Raw genomic sequence first — 19,266 nt, forward strand, 5'->3', positions numbered from 1 at the left:
TTCATTTAATGTGTATCTCCTTCAGATGAATGCGCTCTTTTGTAGTATGTTTAAATGTACATCCTTTATTATGATAAACTGTATTGATATCAAAATCACACATATACATCAGTCACACCATCATTATCTCAATACATTATATATTTTCTCAGCAATAATTCCTTTATCCTCTTAATTAGGAGCATGCTTAAGTTCGTCTTTTACAAATTATTGTAATTAAATGATGTGATGAAGCATAAAATATAGAAGTTTTCCTCTTTCTAATATGATGTAATATAAACTATTAAAGCTATAAATATTGTGATTTTTAAATTGGAGGATAAACGTCTTTTTGTAAGAGAAAAATGACCAGGAACATTGACAAATATAAATAGTTCCTCAATTTTTATATCCTTTTATGCTTAGTGTCCCTTTTAATGAAGATTTCCAGTCAAATGTTTGTCCCCCAATTGGTAGAATGGTACCAATACACAGACCCACCGTGGTTCTGGAGATGACCACATGGGAGCCTTCACCCAATGTTTCTCCAGAGCTTCTAGCCTGGAGACGTTTAAATGTAAAGTGAGTATTGGCTTGTTGAAGCCCTGAAGAGGCATCGGGTGACTATCTCCCAAATCACAGTGGTCCAGTACCTGAACCCCAAGTTGTACTGCTTGTGCAGATGTGGAGCCATTAAAGAAGTGGAATCTAGTACAACAGGTAGTCTCACACATTGCAGTCATCTAAACACCTTTCTACATCACTTGTGTTTGTCGGTCTTCTAAGCTGTAGAATTCTCTTCTCATCTCGATAGAACCAGTTGTGAAAGTGGAGGCCACTTCCTCCAGTTCAGTCAGTGTCCTAATTGTGGTGACGGCGACCATTGTCTTCTTCTTGGTGATCATCATTATTGTCACCTACCGAATGAGAATCCCTTCCAAGAAGGCGATGAACACGCCAACTGTGCAGAAGGTCTCCAAATTTCCACTGAAGCGACAGGTAACAGAAAGTAGATACAAGATTACTATAGTCTTCCCTCTATCCCATATCTAGCATACCTTGTCTACTATTTAATGGTCCATTGCCCCTTGTAGTCTTTGTAAAGGTAGAAAGTGGTGGTACAAATGTTTAATCCAGTGTACCAGCGCCATTCCTTCAATTTAACAAATGTGTCTTACTGCAGTTGCCTTTGTTATTTTACCTCCAAATAATTTTTAGAAGTGTAAAACTGAGATAAATACGACCTTCAACCATTGGCACCAAGTTGATCTCTATCGGTGTAATGTAGCCGTAGATAAGTATAGGCAACCGGTATCTCTCTAGCTGTTGTGGAACTGCAAACCCCAGCATTCTCCTCGGCTTTGTTTTACATTTTAGCTTATTTTGCCCTAATTTTAATGTAAATTATGTATACATGGATTTAATAACCGTTCTACAACACAGAACCCGTTGTTCTAGATCATGCAGAACCGCTATAGACAACGTGTGTGTGTATGTGTGTGTGTGTATGATTGTCTGGTACGTCTCTGCTAGAATACCTGAGGTCTGGATGCCTAGTTGTCCAGCAGATGTATAAGGAACGATTTTGTGTGTCTGGCCACAATTCCTTAAAGGGATTGTAACCTCAAACATTTTTTTTGCTCAATCGTGGCTGGTGCAGATTTCTGTAGATGCCAGGCGTACAGTAGTTTTATGTTATGTCTGTGCAGACTAACTGCTTTGTTGCTTTGTGTCTATTACCTGCTCTCCGTATAAATGTTTGGCCTTTCTGGACCTGGTCGTTCCCCCATTGATGTCCTACCCACATGAAATGACACATAACTTGCCACTAGCTTCTCTCGCAAGGTAATTGTGTAATGAGAGGACTATCGCATCTCAATAGGACTGACAGGAGTGCAATAGAAGGAAATAAAGTGGTGGTGGGGAAGAAATGTTTCAGTGGCGAGCTCTACAAGTATACTTACTACCACCATCACAGAAACTAAGTAAACTCTTGTTACAAGAATATTATTATACATTCTTCCCTTTGTGTTTGTCTAATGTAAATATAAAGGGACATTACTTTTTGGTAAGTCCATTTAAAGTGAGGATAAAATATCTCAATGTTTTAACTTTGTGTGACAATTTTGTTGTAACAGATGTGTTAATACCTTCTGTTTCAAGAAGACTTTTACTGTAATTCATTTACAGTGGGAAACATTTGGGTTGCTTTTAGCTCACCCTAATCTAATTGGTTGACCTGTACCCTTCTGTGTAGCAGAGGGGGCTGGTCTTTTGATAGTATCATCATCACCATTTATTTATATATCGCCACTGATTCCGCAACGCTGTACAGAGAACTCATTCACATCAGTCCCTGCCCCATTGGAGCTTACAGTCTAAATTCCCTAACACGCTCACAGACAGACTAGGATCAGTTTTGATAGCAGCCAATTAACCTACCAGTATGTTTTTGGAGTGTGGGAGGAAACCGGAGCACCCGGAGGAAACCCACGCAAACACAGAGAGAACATACAAACTCCACACAGATAAGGCCATGGTTGGGAATTGAACTCATGACCCCAGCGTAGTGAGACAGAAGTGCTAACCACTGAGCCACTGTGCTGCCCTAGTATTTGTCTGTTCTCTCAACCAAACATGCTCCAGTATATTGCTGCCCCCGCTCTTAATAAATGCAAATAACTGAGGTTCTGCGTTTTTTAAAAGTAATATATTTTACGGAACATTCCACAAATTGTAGCAATTGACTTTAATTCTCATTTATCCCCTTAAGACTTAATGGTCTATGTTTTTAATCTTTCTGCTTTTCCCCCTTTCACTGCCCCCACATCTGCCGTGTTTCTAACCTGTCTGCTTTATTTCTTCGTGTCTTCTATCTACGGATCCGGGGTATAAATAAAAGAACTGATCAATTCATATACGTCAATGAGATGATAGAGCAGTGTTGGTGTTTTATGAGCTCCGACACCGTTATGGGAGAGAACTGTAGAACATATGTTGCAATGTGTTTGTTTCCTTCCAAGTAACCTTGGAGGTTCACAATTCCCCTAACATGCTGTGGTTCTCATTATAATGATAGTAATGACATTTAAATGTATTCCTAGCCAGGGAAAAAAAAATGGTGATGAGTTTATTTAATTTACATTTTGATGGTAATAAGATTCTTGGAAAACAGAAAACATTACACCCGTTCCTGCCCATTAGAGGTCTTCATAGACTAGTTTTTCCTTCTACACATCCTTTTACCACCTTTTATTCTTTATTATGTGCTTTGTAAGCGCAGCAGTCGGCAATAATGCACCTTTATTTTCTTTATTTAAGCAGGTGTCTCTGGAGTCCAATTCATCAATGAATTCGAACACCCCGCTGGTGAGAATTACCCACCTGTCCTCCACCGATGGGACAATGTTGGCCAATGTATCGGAGCTCGGTCTACCAGCTGACCCTAAGTGGGAGTTTGCAAGAACTCGGTGCGTACAAGTTTTTTTTTTTCCGGTGAACACTTTTGGGAAGGGAATTGTTTTATTGAATACTTAAGTTTTCCTTTCTTACAGATTGACATTGGGGAAGCCATTGGGTGAAGGATGTTTTGGCCAAGTGGTGATGGCTGAAGCGATTGGCATTGATAAGGACAAGCCAAACAAGTCATTAACGGTAGCCGTGAAAATGTTGAAAGGTAAGCCACATGGAGCGTTCAGAGTCACAAGTCGTAAGCTCCAACTCTTGGCTGCTTGGAGAGAAACATTTACTCTCATGTCTGGTTTGCAGATGATGCCACAGATAAAGACCTCTCGGACCTAGTTTCTGAAATGGAAATGATGAAGATGATTGGAAAGCATAAAAATATAATCAATCTCCTGGGTGCCTGCACGCAAGATGGTACGTATATTTATAGGGCTGCTGGAAAGATGGTATATCATTATATGGAAGGGGGGTAGTAATAGTAGATTGAACTTGAAAAATATGTATAAGGGACCTATTTTGTGTGCTGTATTTTGTGTTGCCTGCACCTCTACATAATGCACTCGCCTTCACCAGTCCATACACTATGTATAATTGATGGGAATGCTTTAACTTTAACCTCTGGCCCCACTGATGGTAAATGCTGCTTTTACTACATGTATTGGACCATAAAAAGATTTGTTTACCTCCCTCTCCTTGAGCTTCTTCCTGGGTGTGAAAGTTTTTCCACTCTAAACGGTGGATTTTAATAATTGAAGAAAACCTTCTCCCTTCATGGAGGCCTCTTCCTGTGCTACTAGTGAGGCTGTCTGAATTTATTAGAGGAACCTTACAGTGCATTTCGATAAATGATGCATAATAAAGGAAATCGTGGACTTAAAAATAACTTTGGTAATAAATTACCATGTCCAGGCAACAGCTGCTTAACGATGAGGTACAGAATACAGGAACATCATGTTTCCCTGCCAAATAACGTTTAAGCTTAGTAGAGGATGGTGCTATGCAGATAATATCGCCCTCGTCCCAGGAAACCGAAAAGTCGTGCACATCTCGGAAATAAAGTGCAGTGTAAACGGCTGGGCCAAGCAGCCATTCACACTCACTGCCTTCCAGGTAACTGGGTTGGAATTTATGATCTGTCATAGGACAAAATAGAGACCAGTGTTAAAATAAAAAACTGTTGATGTGAAGGAAACTTTTTTTTTTTTTTTTTGTAACCAAAGCTTTATTCACACTATCATATATAAAATTATGGTTGTGTTGGAGATTCAAGACTTAAAGGAAAAAATGCAAATTTAATTGTGCCTAGCTCAAGGTGATGTGTATGCTATTCACGATATTAAGCTCCTTCTCTAAACAGAATATATGCATAATTATGGAGTTGTCGGCAACATACTCATTTGCCTTATCATATTATTGGTACTCTGAACCCTGTCCACCCCCCCCCCCCCCCCCTACTGTATTATATCTCAGTGATGCCATACCCAGCTGTCACCACTAGGAGGCTCTAAAGGTGCTCATACACACTGAGATGGGGCCAGCCAACTAGGCAGATTTAGACCCAATAGACACAAAAAGACTATGGACCGTGATCTACGGCTGATGTGATTATGAACAAACTTAGGGTTCTGTCAGCTAATCTCTTTTCTTTCTGCCTTATTTGTGAACTTTTCCAGACCTGGAAAAGCCTCCAATAACTCAATACCAAATGGCAATCCTTTAGGTCCATCTTTTGCCATTAGACCTTGTCCATAAGTTACTGTGTTGGATGATTATCATACCTCTATTAGATTGACTCTATTCCCACTGATGTTTATTACATACATGTTGGCTAGTAAAACACATGTAAACGGGTACGACACTAGAAATCATTGTTTCTAGTTTTGCCATACCCACTGCCACAGTTACCAATGTTACAGTATTGTTGCATTTGCGTTCTGATCTTTGGAAACTCTGTTCTATTATTTGCACTTCACTGCGACTAAACACATTGAGGGAAGCTTACAGTGAGCTCATAAAGGCTAGTAATGTTTGCCATACATTATTACTGCTGATTTTTAGTACATTCTAAACCATCGGTGTGTTCCTGGTCTTAAACGGTGGTTGAGAAACAATAGCGGAATACTGAATAATAATTTTTGCAAGCAGACTTCCTGACCTCACAGAAACTAGATTAAGCCCACACCAGAAGAATAATTTTATAAATTCAACCCTAATTGTTTCTATGAGACAATAACAAAGGGAACATTAAAAAAAAAAAACATTGTTAGTCACTTTTAAGCTATATTTTCTTCTCCCTACCCATACTATTGTGAGGTTGATGTCCCCACCACACAACCGTAACAATAAGGTGTTATCACATAGCGGCGACTGCTATTTTTAGGTTGGGTGGTTTAAACCTCATTTGTGGTAGATAGTTTGTGTCTGTTTTAGGTATAATTAGAACCGGCCTTGCTATATTGTGCCGGGAACATGTAGACCTCGGAATGTTCGTGAAGCCACATTCTGTGGTTGGATGAACAATGTAGTACAGCATTGTTATTGTCAGATGATTACTTTAGAAAAGAATCTCTTGCAACCACCAGTCAATACTAGGTGAATTATATGGTATAATTACACGACCCTACACACACTGATGGAACGGGTGGTTATCTTTATTTTTTTTATTTTTTTTTCCCAAGCAAAGTTGTGTTTATATCAGTCCCATAGATAGTTTTAAGTAAGTAGAGCTCGGCTTGATGAAACTTTATAGCTTACCATGGATGGAATCTAATGTGTGATTATCCGCGTTTATGTCTGGTGTGTAATATGTTGTTCTTTCCTACTCTCTTTTGTGTAGGTCCTCTCTATGTCTTAGTGGAATATGCCTCAAAAGGAAATCTTAGGGAGTATTTAAGGGCCCGTCGTCCCCCCGGAATGGACTATTCATTCGACACGTGCAAGATCCCTGCCGAGCAGCTGACTTTCAAGGATTTGGTATCCTGTGCTTACCAGGTCGCCCGTGGGATGGAATATTTAGCCTCTCAAAAAGTAAGTTGGGGGAACTAAATTATATTCTGATCCTTCCAATGTGTTGGTCTAAACATACCCTGTAACAACAGGACCCTGTGTCTACACCCTTTATCCCTCCCCTTCATAGCAGTGGTGTCCCATCAATATCCAATTATTATTATAATAAGCATTTTCTGTTAATTGTTAATAAAATCTGCTTAAAGGAGACATTTATTTATTGTTCCTGTTAAACTAACCTTATAGCCTTCTCTTTACCAGCACAGCCACTGGGGGTTGAATCGTCTCTATACCTGTTTCCATTAAGTATTATGTTCTTATGTTAGTGATCTGAATAGTAAAATTACTGTGCTGGGTGAAGTGACCTTGTAATCTACACCATCTCTGTTGGCTAATAAAGGTATCAGAAGGACTCTCACCCCATATCTATTTGGACAGAGATTGAAATGCACAAAAGCTGGAGAATGTTTTGCATGTGTGGTTTAATCACTCTAATAATGAAAGCAGACTGTAGGTTGGGATGTCAGTGCTTCATTCATTTCCATAACGCTCCCCTGATGAGCCAGTGATGAGCAGGACACTACTGTAGCTCTGTCTGGTCTACCCAAGAAGCATTGGGAGGGGGCCCGATAATGCAGACACTTCTATTCTCCCTTTGTCCTCCGCCCAAGCGCACAGCAGGGAGACAGACAGAGAGACTGGGATATCACTTTAGCCAACACATTATGCCTGAGGTTTTCTATATCACAGCTCCGCAGCACCATATGCTTCAGGCAAAGTTAATTGTGCGAATTGTCAAAACTGAATGACTTTTACCATAACCTAGAAGTAAAAGTTGGAAAGCTTTTTTTTTGCCTATTATAGGGGAAATCTCAGCAAACTGACTTTAATGTAAAGACCCTTTAACCTAAACTAATACAACCAATGAGTTTCTCTTCTAGGGTATCTACCCTCCCACCCCCCCCCCCTCCTGCTGTTCTCTAGGTACATGCTTCATTGGTCATAGTGTTTTCCAGGCCAAGGTGCCTGGAGAACTTTGATTGTCAGCATAGGGCGGTATGGTAGTTTCACGAGTTTGATTCCTGACCAGGGCACTGTCTGTGTGGAGTTTGTTTGTTCCCCCCGTGTTTACGTGGGTTTCCTCCGGGTGCTCCGGTTTCCTCACACACTCCACAAACATACTAGTAGGTTAATTGACTGCTGACAAAATTAACCCTAGTCTGTGTGTGTGTGTGTGTGTATGTTAGTGAATTTAGACTGTAGGCTCCAATAGGGCAAGGGCTGATCTGTATGACAATTCCATCTACACCGCTGTGGAATTAAATAAATGATGATGACGTATGTGAAGGCACGATGTCCATAGAAGCGGATGGAACAAGCCACATCCAGGTGTCCCTTATGTTGGTGATATCATCATCACCATTTATTTATATAGCGCCACTGATTCCGCAGCGCTGTACAGAGAACTCATTCACATCAGTCCCTGCCCCATTGGAGCTTACAGTCTAAATTCCCCAACATACACACACACACACACAGACAGACAGAGAGAGAGACTAGGGTCAATTTTGATAGCAGCCAATTAACCCACTAGTATTGGTGATATGAAGTATTCTCCTTTATAGTATGGTTAGTTTTCAAGTGGCTTAAAAATAGTCTGATTTTATGTTATGGTAACAACATGAGCATACATTTGGTGTCATTCTACAAGGGCAGAATTTTTCATACATTGTTTTTTTTTTTTTCTGTTTTTCATCCAGTGTATTCACAGAGACCTAGCGGCCAGGAATGTTCTCGTTACCGATGATAATGTGATGAAAATTGCAGACTTTGGCTTGGCCAGAGACATTCACAACATAGACTACTACAAGAAGACCACGAATGTGAGTAGACCGGGGTGAAAGACTATTTTTATATTTAGAATTCTTGTTTGACTTGAAATAAATGGATTTTATAGATTTTTCCTTCAATTCTACTTTTTGTTACGGAAAATACACATAGTCTTTCTCATGCGTAAGTTTGTACAAATGTTCTGTTTCATTGCAGTAAGCGCCCTTGTAGTGACCGTTATGGGGACTGATGTCATGTACCTTGTATATTCTCACGATATGTGGGCATAGGACTAAAAGCTATATATAATCAGTCTTTTGGCTTATTTTGGGAGGTGGTAATTGGTAGTTTGAAATGTTCTGTATTGATGTGAGCCAGTGGCGGATCCAAGGGGGGAGGGGGGGGGGGGCGATCGGGGTAACCACCCCCCTAGAAGCACAAGCCTATCCAAGACGCTGATCAAAAAAGGGGAGGGGGCATTTACCAATCGTGAGCGGATTCAGCCTTGGTCAGCCGATCGTAATGAAGGAGAGGCCTGATTATACTAAATCCCCCCCCCCCCCCCGCCCCACCCTAAAAATAACGTCTAGGGGCCTGATTTATTAAGGATCTTAACTTGAGAAACTTCTTATTTCAGTCTCCTGGACAAAACCATGTTACAATGCAAGGGGTGCAAATTAGTATTCTGTTTTGCACATAAGTTAAACACTGACTGTTTTTTTTCATGTAGCACACAAATATCAACTTTAAATTTCAGTGTACAAATAAGCGATCAAGTAAGTGCTACATGAAAAAACAGTCAGTATTTAACTTATGTGCAAAACAGAATACTAATTTGCACCCCTTGCATTGTAACATGGTTTTGTCCAGGAGACTGAAATAAGAAGTTTCTCAAGTTAAGATCCTTAATGAATCGGGCCCTAGGTCGGCACCTGATGTGTGCAGTCTGAAGTCTGACAATGCAAGTCAAATATTACTGTGCGTGCTAGACATTCAGTGGAGATTTGCATGTTTTTTTTCTTCTCCTGATGAACAATATTATTTGCTAATAAAGTATAAATGTTTTGGTTAAATATGACATTTCTTAGGATATGTACCAGAAATATTTTATGTACATATGACTGTTTATGCATGCATTTTTTTTATTTTTTTTTTATTATTTTTTTTATAGGGTTTAATATAGTCATTACTGTAAAATATACAGATATTATTTTAATTTGGGGGACATCCCAGTTGAAAGCGGCACTGGACCAGCTACGCCCTCACACGCCACCTTCCCGAATGAGACCCCTCCGCCCTCTTTCAGATCTCCCACAGCTTTATCGCTGTCATATGAAGTGACTTGGCGCAACATGGAGAGGGAACTGTTGTACCAATCGCCTACAGATAGGAGGCGCTGTGTCCCTCATACTGGTCACTGGTTCCATAGGCGTTGATGGGCTATATTCTGAATATGGAGTCATCCCAATTGTCCCTGTTATAGAACAGTTGATTTTGTTCATGGGCGGTTACAAAACGTAGACCGGATAGATGCTGCCAGCGAGGGGATTGCACTAAGGGCCTTCATGGATTAATGTTTTACAGAATAGGGGTCTTCTCCTTTATTTGCAATGTTTACCCATTGCCATTGTCTGTGCCCAGGAGACTGCTGAAGTCAGCGGTCACCAGTGAATGTGTCAGATGGGGGGATTAAGAGGTGAGATAGGACGGTAACCGTGTGGCTGCACGATTTGTGCTGATGGTACAGTCCTTTTTGTCTTTCCAATTACAGGGTCGGCTGCCTGTGAAATGGATGGCTCCGGAGGCATTGTTTGACCGCGTCTACACGCACCAGAGCGATGTGTAAGGATTAACTTCTTCCCTCACACACACAAATGCAGAATTCTGGTTATAAGCACATTGCAATAAAACAATCCCAAGGATGTCATTATTAAAATAATATGTGGGCTGAAACATAGACTAACAGTAACGTCCCACGGTTAGAGAAAATTACCGTTCTTTGCATTTTGTGAGCTGTGGAAACGAAATTGGACCCAGTTAGTCACTTCTATTAATCTAATTAGAGTGTAACCCTTTGGTGAGGGTGGCCAAAGTGGATTCTCACTACCCTAAAGGATTTACTAAAACCTCTAAAAAGGGAAAGTGGAGGTGTTGCTCATAGCAACCAATCAAACTTTATCTGCCATGTTCTAGAACAGTGATGGCTAACCTGTGACACTCCAGGTGTTGTAAAACTACAAGCCCCAGCATGCTTTGCCAGCTATCAGCTAGTTATCTACAGGCAAAGCATGCTGGAGCTTGTAGTTTCACAACACCTGGAGTGTCACAGGTTAGCCATCAGTGTTCTAGAATGTACTTAGAAATAATAGAATCTGATTGGTTGCCATGGGCAACGCCTCTACTTGTAGTTTTTAGAAGTTTTACCTCACGACCTTTTTTTTTTTTTTGTAATTGGTGAACCCCCTTAAATAATAGACCCATCACCATTACATCTTTTTTTACTGCTTTATTTTTTAGCATTTATTTTGTGCATATCAATCTCCTCTTCACTCTAGTGTAACTTGTTTTTGTTTTATATCTTAATATTTGGCATAATGTTCCTTTTTAACTGCTTGTACTGTGTGCTTCTCCGGGCTCTGTATTCAGTGCTGTACTTAAAATCTAAATAAACTAGGCCTGTATACATAAGACTGCCCAGCTCACAGGGCAGCATAAAGGTGTTTTCATGATCCTTTTAATGATTTACATTCCATGTAGATGTGTCGTTGCTTCCTGCTCTTTATTGGAATAAATAGATGGTTAGTAAAATGAATGAAGGTGAGGCGTAGGATACTGAGGTATGATTACAAATGTAGGGTATTCCTAACCACAATACCTGGAAAGATTAATATAACTCCAGCAGCCGTATAGAGAAGTGATGAGCGGAGAAGACGTAGCGCTCTCACTATCCTGCGTGTCGGCCATTCGGCTGGTATTAAACGGTTATTGCAGAGTCCTCCGCACTCTGCGACCCGCTGAATGAGATATTCTGGAGGCGTCCCATCTCCAATTATTTTTCATTGACTCTGGAAGGGCTGGTTACAGGCAATAAGTTGGTATCGCTTTGCTCCATTCATGCCCCCTGGTGCTGTATTCCAGCTCAGCCAGTTTGTGCATGAATAATTTGATTTGTTCCATTCAGCAGTGTTAGTGGAAGTCCCCAACAAAGAAGAGACTGGAGGTAATGGATGAGCTGTCACTTGTCTGATTAAATGCTCAGTTTCAGTTCTAGATGTGGGACCCATTTTTTTTTTTTTTTTTTCTTCTCTTCCCCCCCCCCAAATGAGCGGGATGGGCACGATCTCTGAGTAACTAGTAAAATGGCCCGGGCAATTAGTTGTACTAGTGTTAGCTGTGCATGGCTGCACACCAATGCACTGCTCCCTCCTCCCTAACAAAGAGAGTGTGGGAGAATCGCTTGTGAATATTAAATCTCTGTTTCTATTCCCAGATGGTCGTTCGGAGTGCTTCTCTGGGAGATCTTTACGTTGGGGGGTTCTCCGTACCCTGGGATCCCAGTAGAAGAACTGTTTAAGCTCTTAAAAGAAGGTCATCGGATGGACAAGCCAGCCAATTGCACGCACGAGCTGTAAGTCACTGGCCTGTGATATCTCCACCCACGTTAGGACTGTTTGCTGTATTAGATTGGGCAACATGTGACTCCTGACTGCTGGGACTTGTAGTTCCACATCAGCTAGAGAGTCTGCTGTAAGCGTGGACATACGGCTACGGCTTTGTTAATGATCGGTGTCTTTTCTCTGGCAGATATATGATAATGAGAGAGTGCTGGCATGCAGTGCCGTCACAGAGACCGACCTTCAAGCAGCTTGTGGAAGACTTGGACCGTGCCCTTACTGTAACATCTACTGATGTAAGTTATTACTACCTTTTTATCTGTTATATTTCACATTCTACAACCCTCGAAGAGGGATCTGTTTAATAAGAACAGTGCATTCAGCGCCTATGTGCCGTTACTCGTAACAACCAATCAGATGCAAGCTTTCATTACAACTTCTAAATGTTCCCATCTGATTGGTTGCTATGGGTTACAGTACATCTGTGCTCTTTACACAGTGCCATCAATGAAGCTTTAAAGCTTTGTTACTTTATTATAAAGGGCAATTTTATGTATTTTAGCTTTGATTTAAATTTAAACCTTTTTATTTTTTATACCTACTATCTTGAGTCCTCGTGCACACACAGCGATATGTGTTTCTTATTTATAGACCATTTATTACTGAAGGCATTAAGTCACCCCTCGCCCTGTAACAGTCAATGATTGGACAGGAGACGCTGCAGCAGTGTACATTCCTGCCCAAAGTTGTGGACTGATTGGCTGTTCACCTCTCATTTCAGTCAAGCGTCTGTTAGCCGATGTTAAATAATGCTATTTGCTGTTTGACCCAGGTGGTAGTCCTGTAGGATTTATTTTTGTTTTCAAGTGAGGAAAAAAAACATATGTATCTATAATATAAATGTCTAGTGGCGTGTGTTAGTCTGTCTGTGTGTGTGTGTGTTTGTGGAAAAAATTAAACCAAGCTGCAGCGCCACCTGCTGGGCGGAGTTATACACTGACCTACTAAATTCTTAGTGTGTGTGGAAAAAAAAATTCAGAAAGGGCTGAAATTTGGTATACTAAGATGTTTTTAATTTGTTAATTTAATTTGTTAATTGTTAAAAGTGTTTATAAAGATTTAAAAAAAATATATATATATTTCTTGAAGGAGAAGTGACAGTGGGGAGTGGTTGGTGGTTGCCGGGGGTGACAGTGGGGAGTGGTTGGTGGTTGAGGCCTGGGCTATGGCCCAAATGCATGACAAGAACCTTTTTAACACCTTAAGTAGCTTGATTTGACTAGAATGTATGAGTATCATGCATGGGTTAACTTGTATGTGTGTGCGTGTATGTGTGTGTGTGTGTGTGTGTGTGTGTATATATATGTGTATATATATATATATATATATATATATATATATATATATATATATATATATATATATATATATATATATATATATATATATATATATATATATATATATATATACATACATACATAATTTATTTTTTAGAAACTCTACTTATTGAATTCATCATAAAGGGTGCATAACTTTAGTGGTACAAGACAGAAAGTAACGAGGCATGATATTACAGACTTATACCCAACAACAAATTCCATAAACAAAAACTGGTCGCAGCGTTGTACAGAGAACTCGCATCAGTCCCTGCCCCATTGGAGCTTAGTCTAAATCCCCTAACATACACACGCAGACCAAGAGAGACTAAAGCTGGGTACACACTACAGAAATTTCAACCAACTTTTTATGCCGAGCAATTTTACATGCGATCGATGGTCCGATCGTTTGGTCCATGCACTGCATACACACTGGCCTTGTTTAGGACGGTAAAGGGAAGAGCGGACGTCCCTTTAGCGACTTTTTACAGCCATGTTGTTGTGAGCAATGACTGTAATTTCGTACTCACTGTTGTGGATCGGTCAGAACTTTATACACACTACACAGCGGAAACGAGATTGGTTGAGCCGATTATTGGATGAAAACTGTGTAGTGTGTACCCAGCTTAAGGTCAATTTAATAGCTGCTAATTATGCTACTAGTATGGGTTTATGGCTATGCTGCCAAAATTTTACAGTGAATTAAGGAAAAGGGTACAGAGGAGGGTTTGGGGACAGCATAAAGGGATATTTCCAAAAACTGCATTACTTTTTTTAGCATAATTTTATATTGCACTTTATAGCAGACAGAGAAACGGTGTTTCCCATTTAACGTTGTGTGTCTGTACAGGATCTGCTGACTTCCTCTGGGTGTGAAGTTGTAACCTTTTATAAAAAAAAACCTCACGTGACACAGGTTCCTAGGGGGTTTCATAAATGGTGAGATCAGTATGCCAACATGGAGTTCAGGTCCAGATAGGGGTGAAGATATAGCCAATGACAAATGGATGCTTGTTGTGTAATATAACTTGTGTGAGCCCATAGTTCCGTCGTTCTTACCACAGTGGTGTACACTATGTGTACATTGACCTGACCCAGAGCATTACTCCATCGTTGATCTCTGCATGTTCCTACAACTCCAGCTTGTCTCCGTGCTGCATTCCCCCAGCCCTATTTACACAAAGGCCGCCTGTATATCTTGTTTTCTTGCACTTAATTGAAGTAATTTTGTGTGAAATGAGTGGCGTGACTTTGAAATCTGCAGTCTGCGTCCAAGTGATTGCTTCCTGTCCGGGGCAGAGACTCTATGCTTTCTAGTGGACTCGCACTAGTTTTCCTCAGTAATGAAGTCTAGTTCATTATTAACGTTAACGCATCAAATGAGGTATTACTTTTGTCAGGTCACTGTGCAAGCAGTCCTATAATTCTGAATATTATTACCCCGCTAACTACAGACCTGTTAACGATGCCAGATGACGAGCACAGCTGTCCTATAGAAAGTTTCTTTAATGTGAATTTGTCACCAACACTCATTGGGGGCAGCCATTTTGAGCGCTGAACCAATGTCCATTCAGTTCACTAATAAACTGAGGTAATTTTTTTACTCTTTCAGTTTACTTTTAATTGGACATAAAGTTATTCTTAACCTGGCTTCTCTCTGTATATTTGTATTTAGTAGTAAATAATATATTTACATTCATTGATACCAGTATTGATAGTCAGCAATAGAACATTGCCACCTAGTGGTCAAATATTTGCTTGCTTTGCTCTTTTTTTCTTCCTTCAAGCGATATATATTTGCCGTTCACAATCATGGGAGTAACCACTTTTTTTCCCCCCTCTGGTATTTCAGGAGTACCTTGACCTCTCTGTGCCATTTGAACAGTATTCACCAGCCTGCCAGGACAGTCACAGCACTTGTTCATCCGGAGATGATTCAGTCTTTGCGCATGATATTCTTCCAGATGACTTATGTCTTCCTAAGCACCAGCAATACAATGGCATCATCAGAACATAACTTTCAGCCTTGGCACACTCACGGGAGGAATGTAGACCTGAGGCATATGGACGGGACTGCCCAGTCGGTGCCAGGATGCCATTATCATTTTTATTTTTTTTTATTATTTTGAGCCGTACAAATTACTTGCTGTATATGAAGTCAAGAAGCACTGTTTGGCCTGAAGGAACTTATGTGCCAAGATACAGAGAACAAAAAAATTATATTAAATATATATATTTGAAAAAGGAGAATGTTTTAACGCTAGGGATCCTCATACTGTGACCTCTAGTGATTCGCTGATGAGCAACCAATCTGTGCCTGCAATGCTAGGAGAAAATCCAACGCCTGTAAAGATTGTAAACTTGTGGTTTTTGTTTTTTGTTTTTTGTTTTTTTTAGGCAATCTGAACTTGTTTTTGAGTAGATCTCAAATGCCAATCTGCTTGCAGGGAACACTGTTACCGTACTTTCAGTTTTGCTTTTTTTAAATATTTTTTGTGAAGAAATGAGCTGACGATTAGGCTATGAAAGCTGTTTCTTACTACTGTGGCAGTAACACGGCTGTTCTTGGCCACATACAGCGCTACTAGGGGGCGCTAGTGGGCTTCCTTACGATCACCCCAGCACTTCATAAGGAACACCAGGCACACGTAGGGTGGAAGGGCACAATATCACAAACGGTTGAATTTGATAGCGCCTCTAATACAGGTAGGACACTGTGTCGTAAATGGGATTTGGAATATATACATATCATAATTTTTGCTATTTATTGAAATAAAATTCAAAGAAAATACCGTTTTATTCCGCAGCCAGTGCCATTTTTTTGGTGAACAAAAACCGTCCTGTGGACTCTATACGCAGGCTGGTACGAGGCTGGCCAGACAAATGGAATTACATGTCTGGGTGTAATTTTAACATTTTTCTACCCATAATAATAAAGTAGTTGAAGCAAATGCGACTTTAGCTAAAAATGATAAACTCTATTTGTAAGTCACAAACATCAAGTTAACTCTTTGGTTCATTTGCTGTAGCTGGTAAGCTATTAGACCTCTTAAATGACTTCAATTTGCAGTTGTGTCTATTTTTTACTTTAAAGGAGAACAATCACCTATAAATAGTTCTATTTAGTAGACACGTTTGTTAAAGCAAAGTTGATTTGGTTTCTATTAGACGCCGCAGTCAAAGGTTATTACAAATGGAAGCAAATGTTTGGATACAGGTTTAGTGCAGTGTGTGCTTCGAGATCTCTCCTGACACCAAGATTAAGCAATCTGTGGCTCGCCAACTATTGCTGAGGGCAAGCTGAGACCTGTAGTTCCACAACAAATAATTAATGTTAGTGGCCCTAGCTCCAGACTGGACTTAATGTACTTCAGGGAAAAATTTGGGTTTATAAGTTACGCGTTTCACTTTTTTCACAATATAAGAATAAATGAACATTATTTAAATTGTGCTTAAATATTCAGATACCTGTAAGCAGTGGTGTTCAGTCTACTTCAAAACCGTTTGTTACAAATTACATTGTAAATAAACATACATAATGTATATAAAAAGAGAAAAAAAAATGCAGATATGTATAAAAAGTAGCCATATACTCACAGCAATCTGCTCAGAGTATAGTCTATTCAGCGTTAGAGTGGCGTCAGTCAGGCACTTTGAATGCTAGCGATCTTCCAATCGCTCCCTGCGGATACAGCAGCAATTGCTCTCAGAAAACGGTGCATGCAGCATCTTTAAAGCTTGATCGTTCCCATGAGCCGCTTACCATTCACTTCTGGCAGCATGCAGCGATGTCTGCGCTATGAATGGTAGTGCTATACTAGCTGGAAAATCGATTTGTGTTTAAAGCGCCAGTTTGACACTACTCTTTAAAAACATTTGCAATCTGGGATAACACTGATCCGGTGAATAATATGATTTTATATTGTCACAGTTTTGTTTTAAAAATTGTCATTTTTGTTTAACCTGTATATTTGTAAAGTTATTTATAGACGTTATTAACCTATACAATCTTTTGCTTACATAGCTGTAGCTTTACTATAAACACTATACATTCACAGATTTTAAGTTTAACTTATTAACAGTCCAGAGAAATTATATTCTGCTTTTAATTTTTTTTTTTTTTTTTTTTATGTGCGCTTTTTCAAGATATCAGAATGTGTATAAAATGTATAGTCCTAATTAGCTGCATTATATGATTTGTATGTATATGTATATATTTGCTGTTTGGTAGAGAAGGGCAGCACAACATTGCAAAGAAAGTGCTCTACAACAGCTTTCAAAAAGAGTACTCTAATTTATATTTATCAAATTTGTATCATCATTACTGTGTGAAACTTGGTCCCGTTTTTACTGTTCAAAGGGGGGGAGTGAGAAGTTAATAATTGAAGAATTAAAACGGCATGAGACATTCCTATAAACATTTCAGAATAATCTTCCATTTGTACAGTGATCTATGATATAAAAGTGCTCAATGTCCTTGATTAACCTTGAAAAGTACACCTCAAGGTCAGAAAAATTCTCTTGCATCAATGCAATGTTTTGGACAGCAAAGACAAACAGAAACAGATTTCTATTATATTGCAATAAACCAATTTTCGAAATTAAGTATTAAAATTTGTTAAAAATATGTTTTTGTAAAGATGGCGCTCACCCCTCTTTTTTTTTTTTTTCTTTTTTCCTACCTTCAATGTGAATATTTTCTTTTTGTCTTCCTTCGATCAGCCAAAAGCCTTTAATTTTTTTTTTAATTAATGTACCACCATTAGGTGACTTAATTAGCTGAGTACACAGATCAGATCTACATTTTTTTCTATTTTTTTTTTTTTAAATATAAAAAATCTGCTTCAACAATAGTTTTTCTAATTTATTTTATTTTTAATGGTGTGCAGTGTGTGAAATGATTAGTTTGAGAGCACATTGGTGACAGGCGATTAGCTAAATCAACTTTTTGATTTGTTATCAGGAAGCGGAATTCATCGCTGGCACCATTGTTCTGGAAATAAATTGTAGCAGGTGCAATGTTTTTTTTTTTTGTTTGTTTGTTTTTTTAAGTTGTGCTTTGTTTCTTTTTTGTTTTTCTTTTTAATATAGAGCACTCGTTTGTAGTAAATAGAAGATGAAAACTGTATTGTTCAGGTCGTCTGCCATACATTGAAAATATTATAAATAAGTTTTTGTTATTTTTAATTTAAGAGTTATTTTCTTACAAATGTCTGCTAATTGTGTACATTCCGAGTACCTAACACATTCATTTTTATTTTTTTTTGTTTTTTTACAGTAATGAAATAAAATGTACAAGATTGTGCACGGTTTGAAATGTCACTAGATATTATAAATTTATAAATATATATAATTTATTGAGTTTTTAAAAAGATGTATCTGTTGTAGACTTTGAATTAATGTTTTTTCTTATTGAACGCTTATATAGTTTTATAGAAAGAACTATCTTTACAAGCTAAGTGAAGCTGATTTTTCTTACATTTTATACGGATAAATTTGCATTGCACAGGTTTCCATGCAGTAGCTGGATCATGTTAGAGAGATGGTTTGGTTTTATTTGATGAAATTATACATTGCTTGTGCTGCTAGTGTGGAGTTGTAAGACACCAAACCAAGTTCCATTCTGCTTCTTTTTTTTTTTTTCTTTTTTTTTTTTTTTGTTAACTTTGCAAACATAACTTTTACCAAAACAATAAAAATAAAACATGACTTTGTTACTGTGTGGACATTCTTGCGTTAAGGTTTTAATTATTAGTTTAAAAACATATCTCCACATTCCGTTGTGGTTTTTTTTTTAGTTTCTTTGGACTAGTGGTAACAATCGGATGTGAAGGGGACGAGGTGGGTGGGGCTAAAGCAACCTGTAGCCAATCCATGCATTAGAATCCTATCTGCATTTGATCTCATCAACTCCTGAGTGTCCATGTACAGACAACTCTGCCTGCCTATAACCAATCCAAACATCTATACAATAACTACCAAGAGTAATCTAT

The 19,266-nt window shown here is 38.9% G+C and overlaps 1 protein-coding gene across 4 annotated transcripts in view; it reads left to right on the forward strand.

Annotated features, from left to right (window-relative positions):
* FGFR3 (fibroblast growth factor receptor 3) overlaps window positions 1-18,987 on the forward strand; it is an 81,143-nt gene extending 62,156 nt beyond the window's left edge. For 2 of the 4 annotated variants that reach the window (XM_075194162.1, XM_075194164.1), the window contains exons 9-18: window positions 794-978; window positions 3,301-3,449; window positions 3,534-3,655; window positions 3,748-3,858; window positions 6,281-6,471; window positions 8,211-8,333; window positions 10,052-10,122; window positions 11,771-11,908; window positions 12,085-12,190; window positions 15,126-18,987. In XM_075194162.1, the coding sequence (XP_075050263.1) occupies window positions 794-978; window positions 3,301-3,449; window positions 3,534-3,655; window positions 3,748-3,858; window positions 6,281-6,471; window positions 8,211-8,333; window positions 10,052-10,122; window positions 11,771-11,908; window positions 12,085-12,190; window positions 15,126-15,290 (1,361 nt within the window). In that variant the 3' untranslated portion in view covers window positions 15,291-18,987. The remainder of the gene's footprint in view (window positions 1-793; window positions 979-3,300; window positions 3,450-3,533; window positions 3,656-3,747; window positions 3,859-6,280; window positions 6,472-8,210; window positions 8,334-10,051; window positions 10,123-11,770; window positions 11,909-12,084; window positions 12,191-15,125) is intronic. The other 2 variants (XM_075194163.1, XM_075194165.1) reach the window with 1 other exon arrangement.
* Window positions 18,988-19,266: the final 279 nt, after the last annotated feature.

The sequence above is a fragment of the Mixophyes fleayi genome, chromosome 1, assembly GCF_038048845.1.
Source record: "Mixophyes fleayi isolate aMixFle1 chromosome 1, aMixFle1.hap1, whole genome shotgun sequence".
In the NCBI taxonomy this organism is placed as follows: Eukaryota; Metazoa; Chordata; class Amphibia; order Anura; family Limnodynastidae; genus Mixophyes; species Mixophyes fleayi.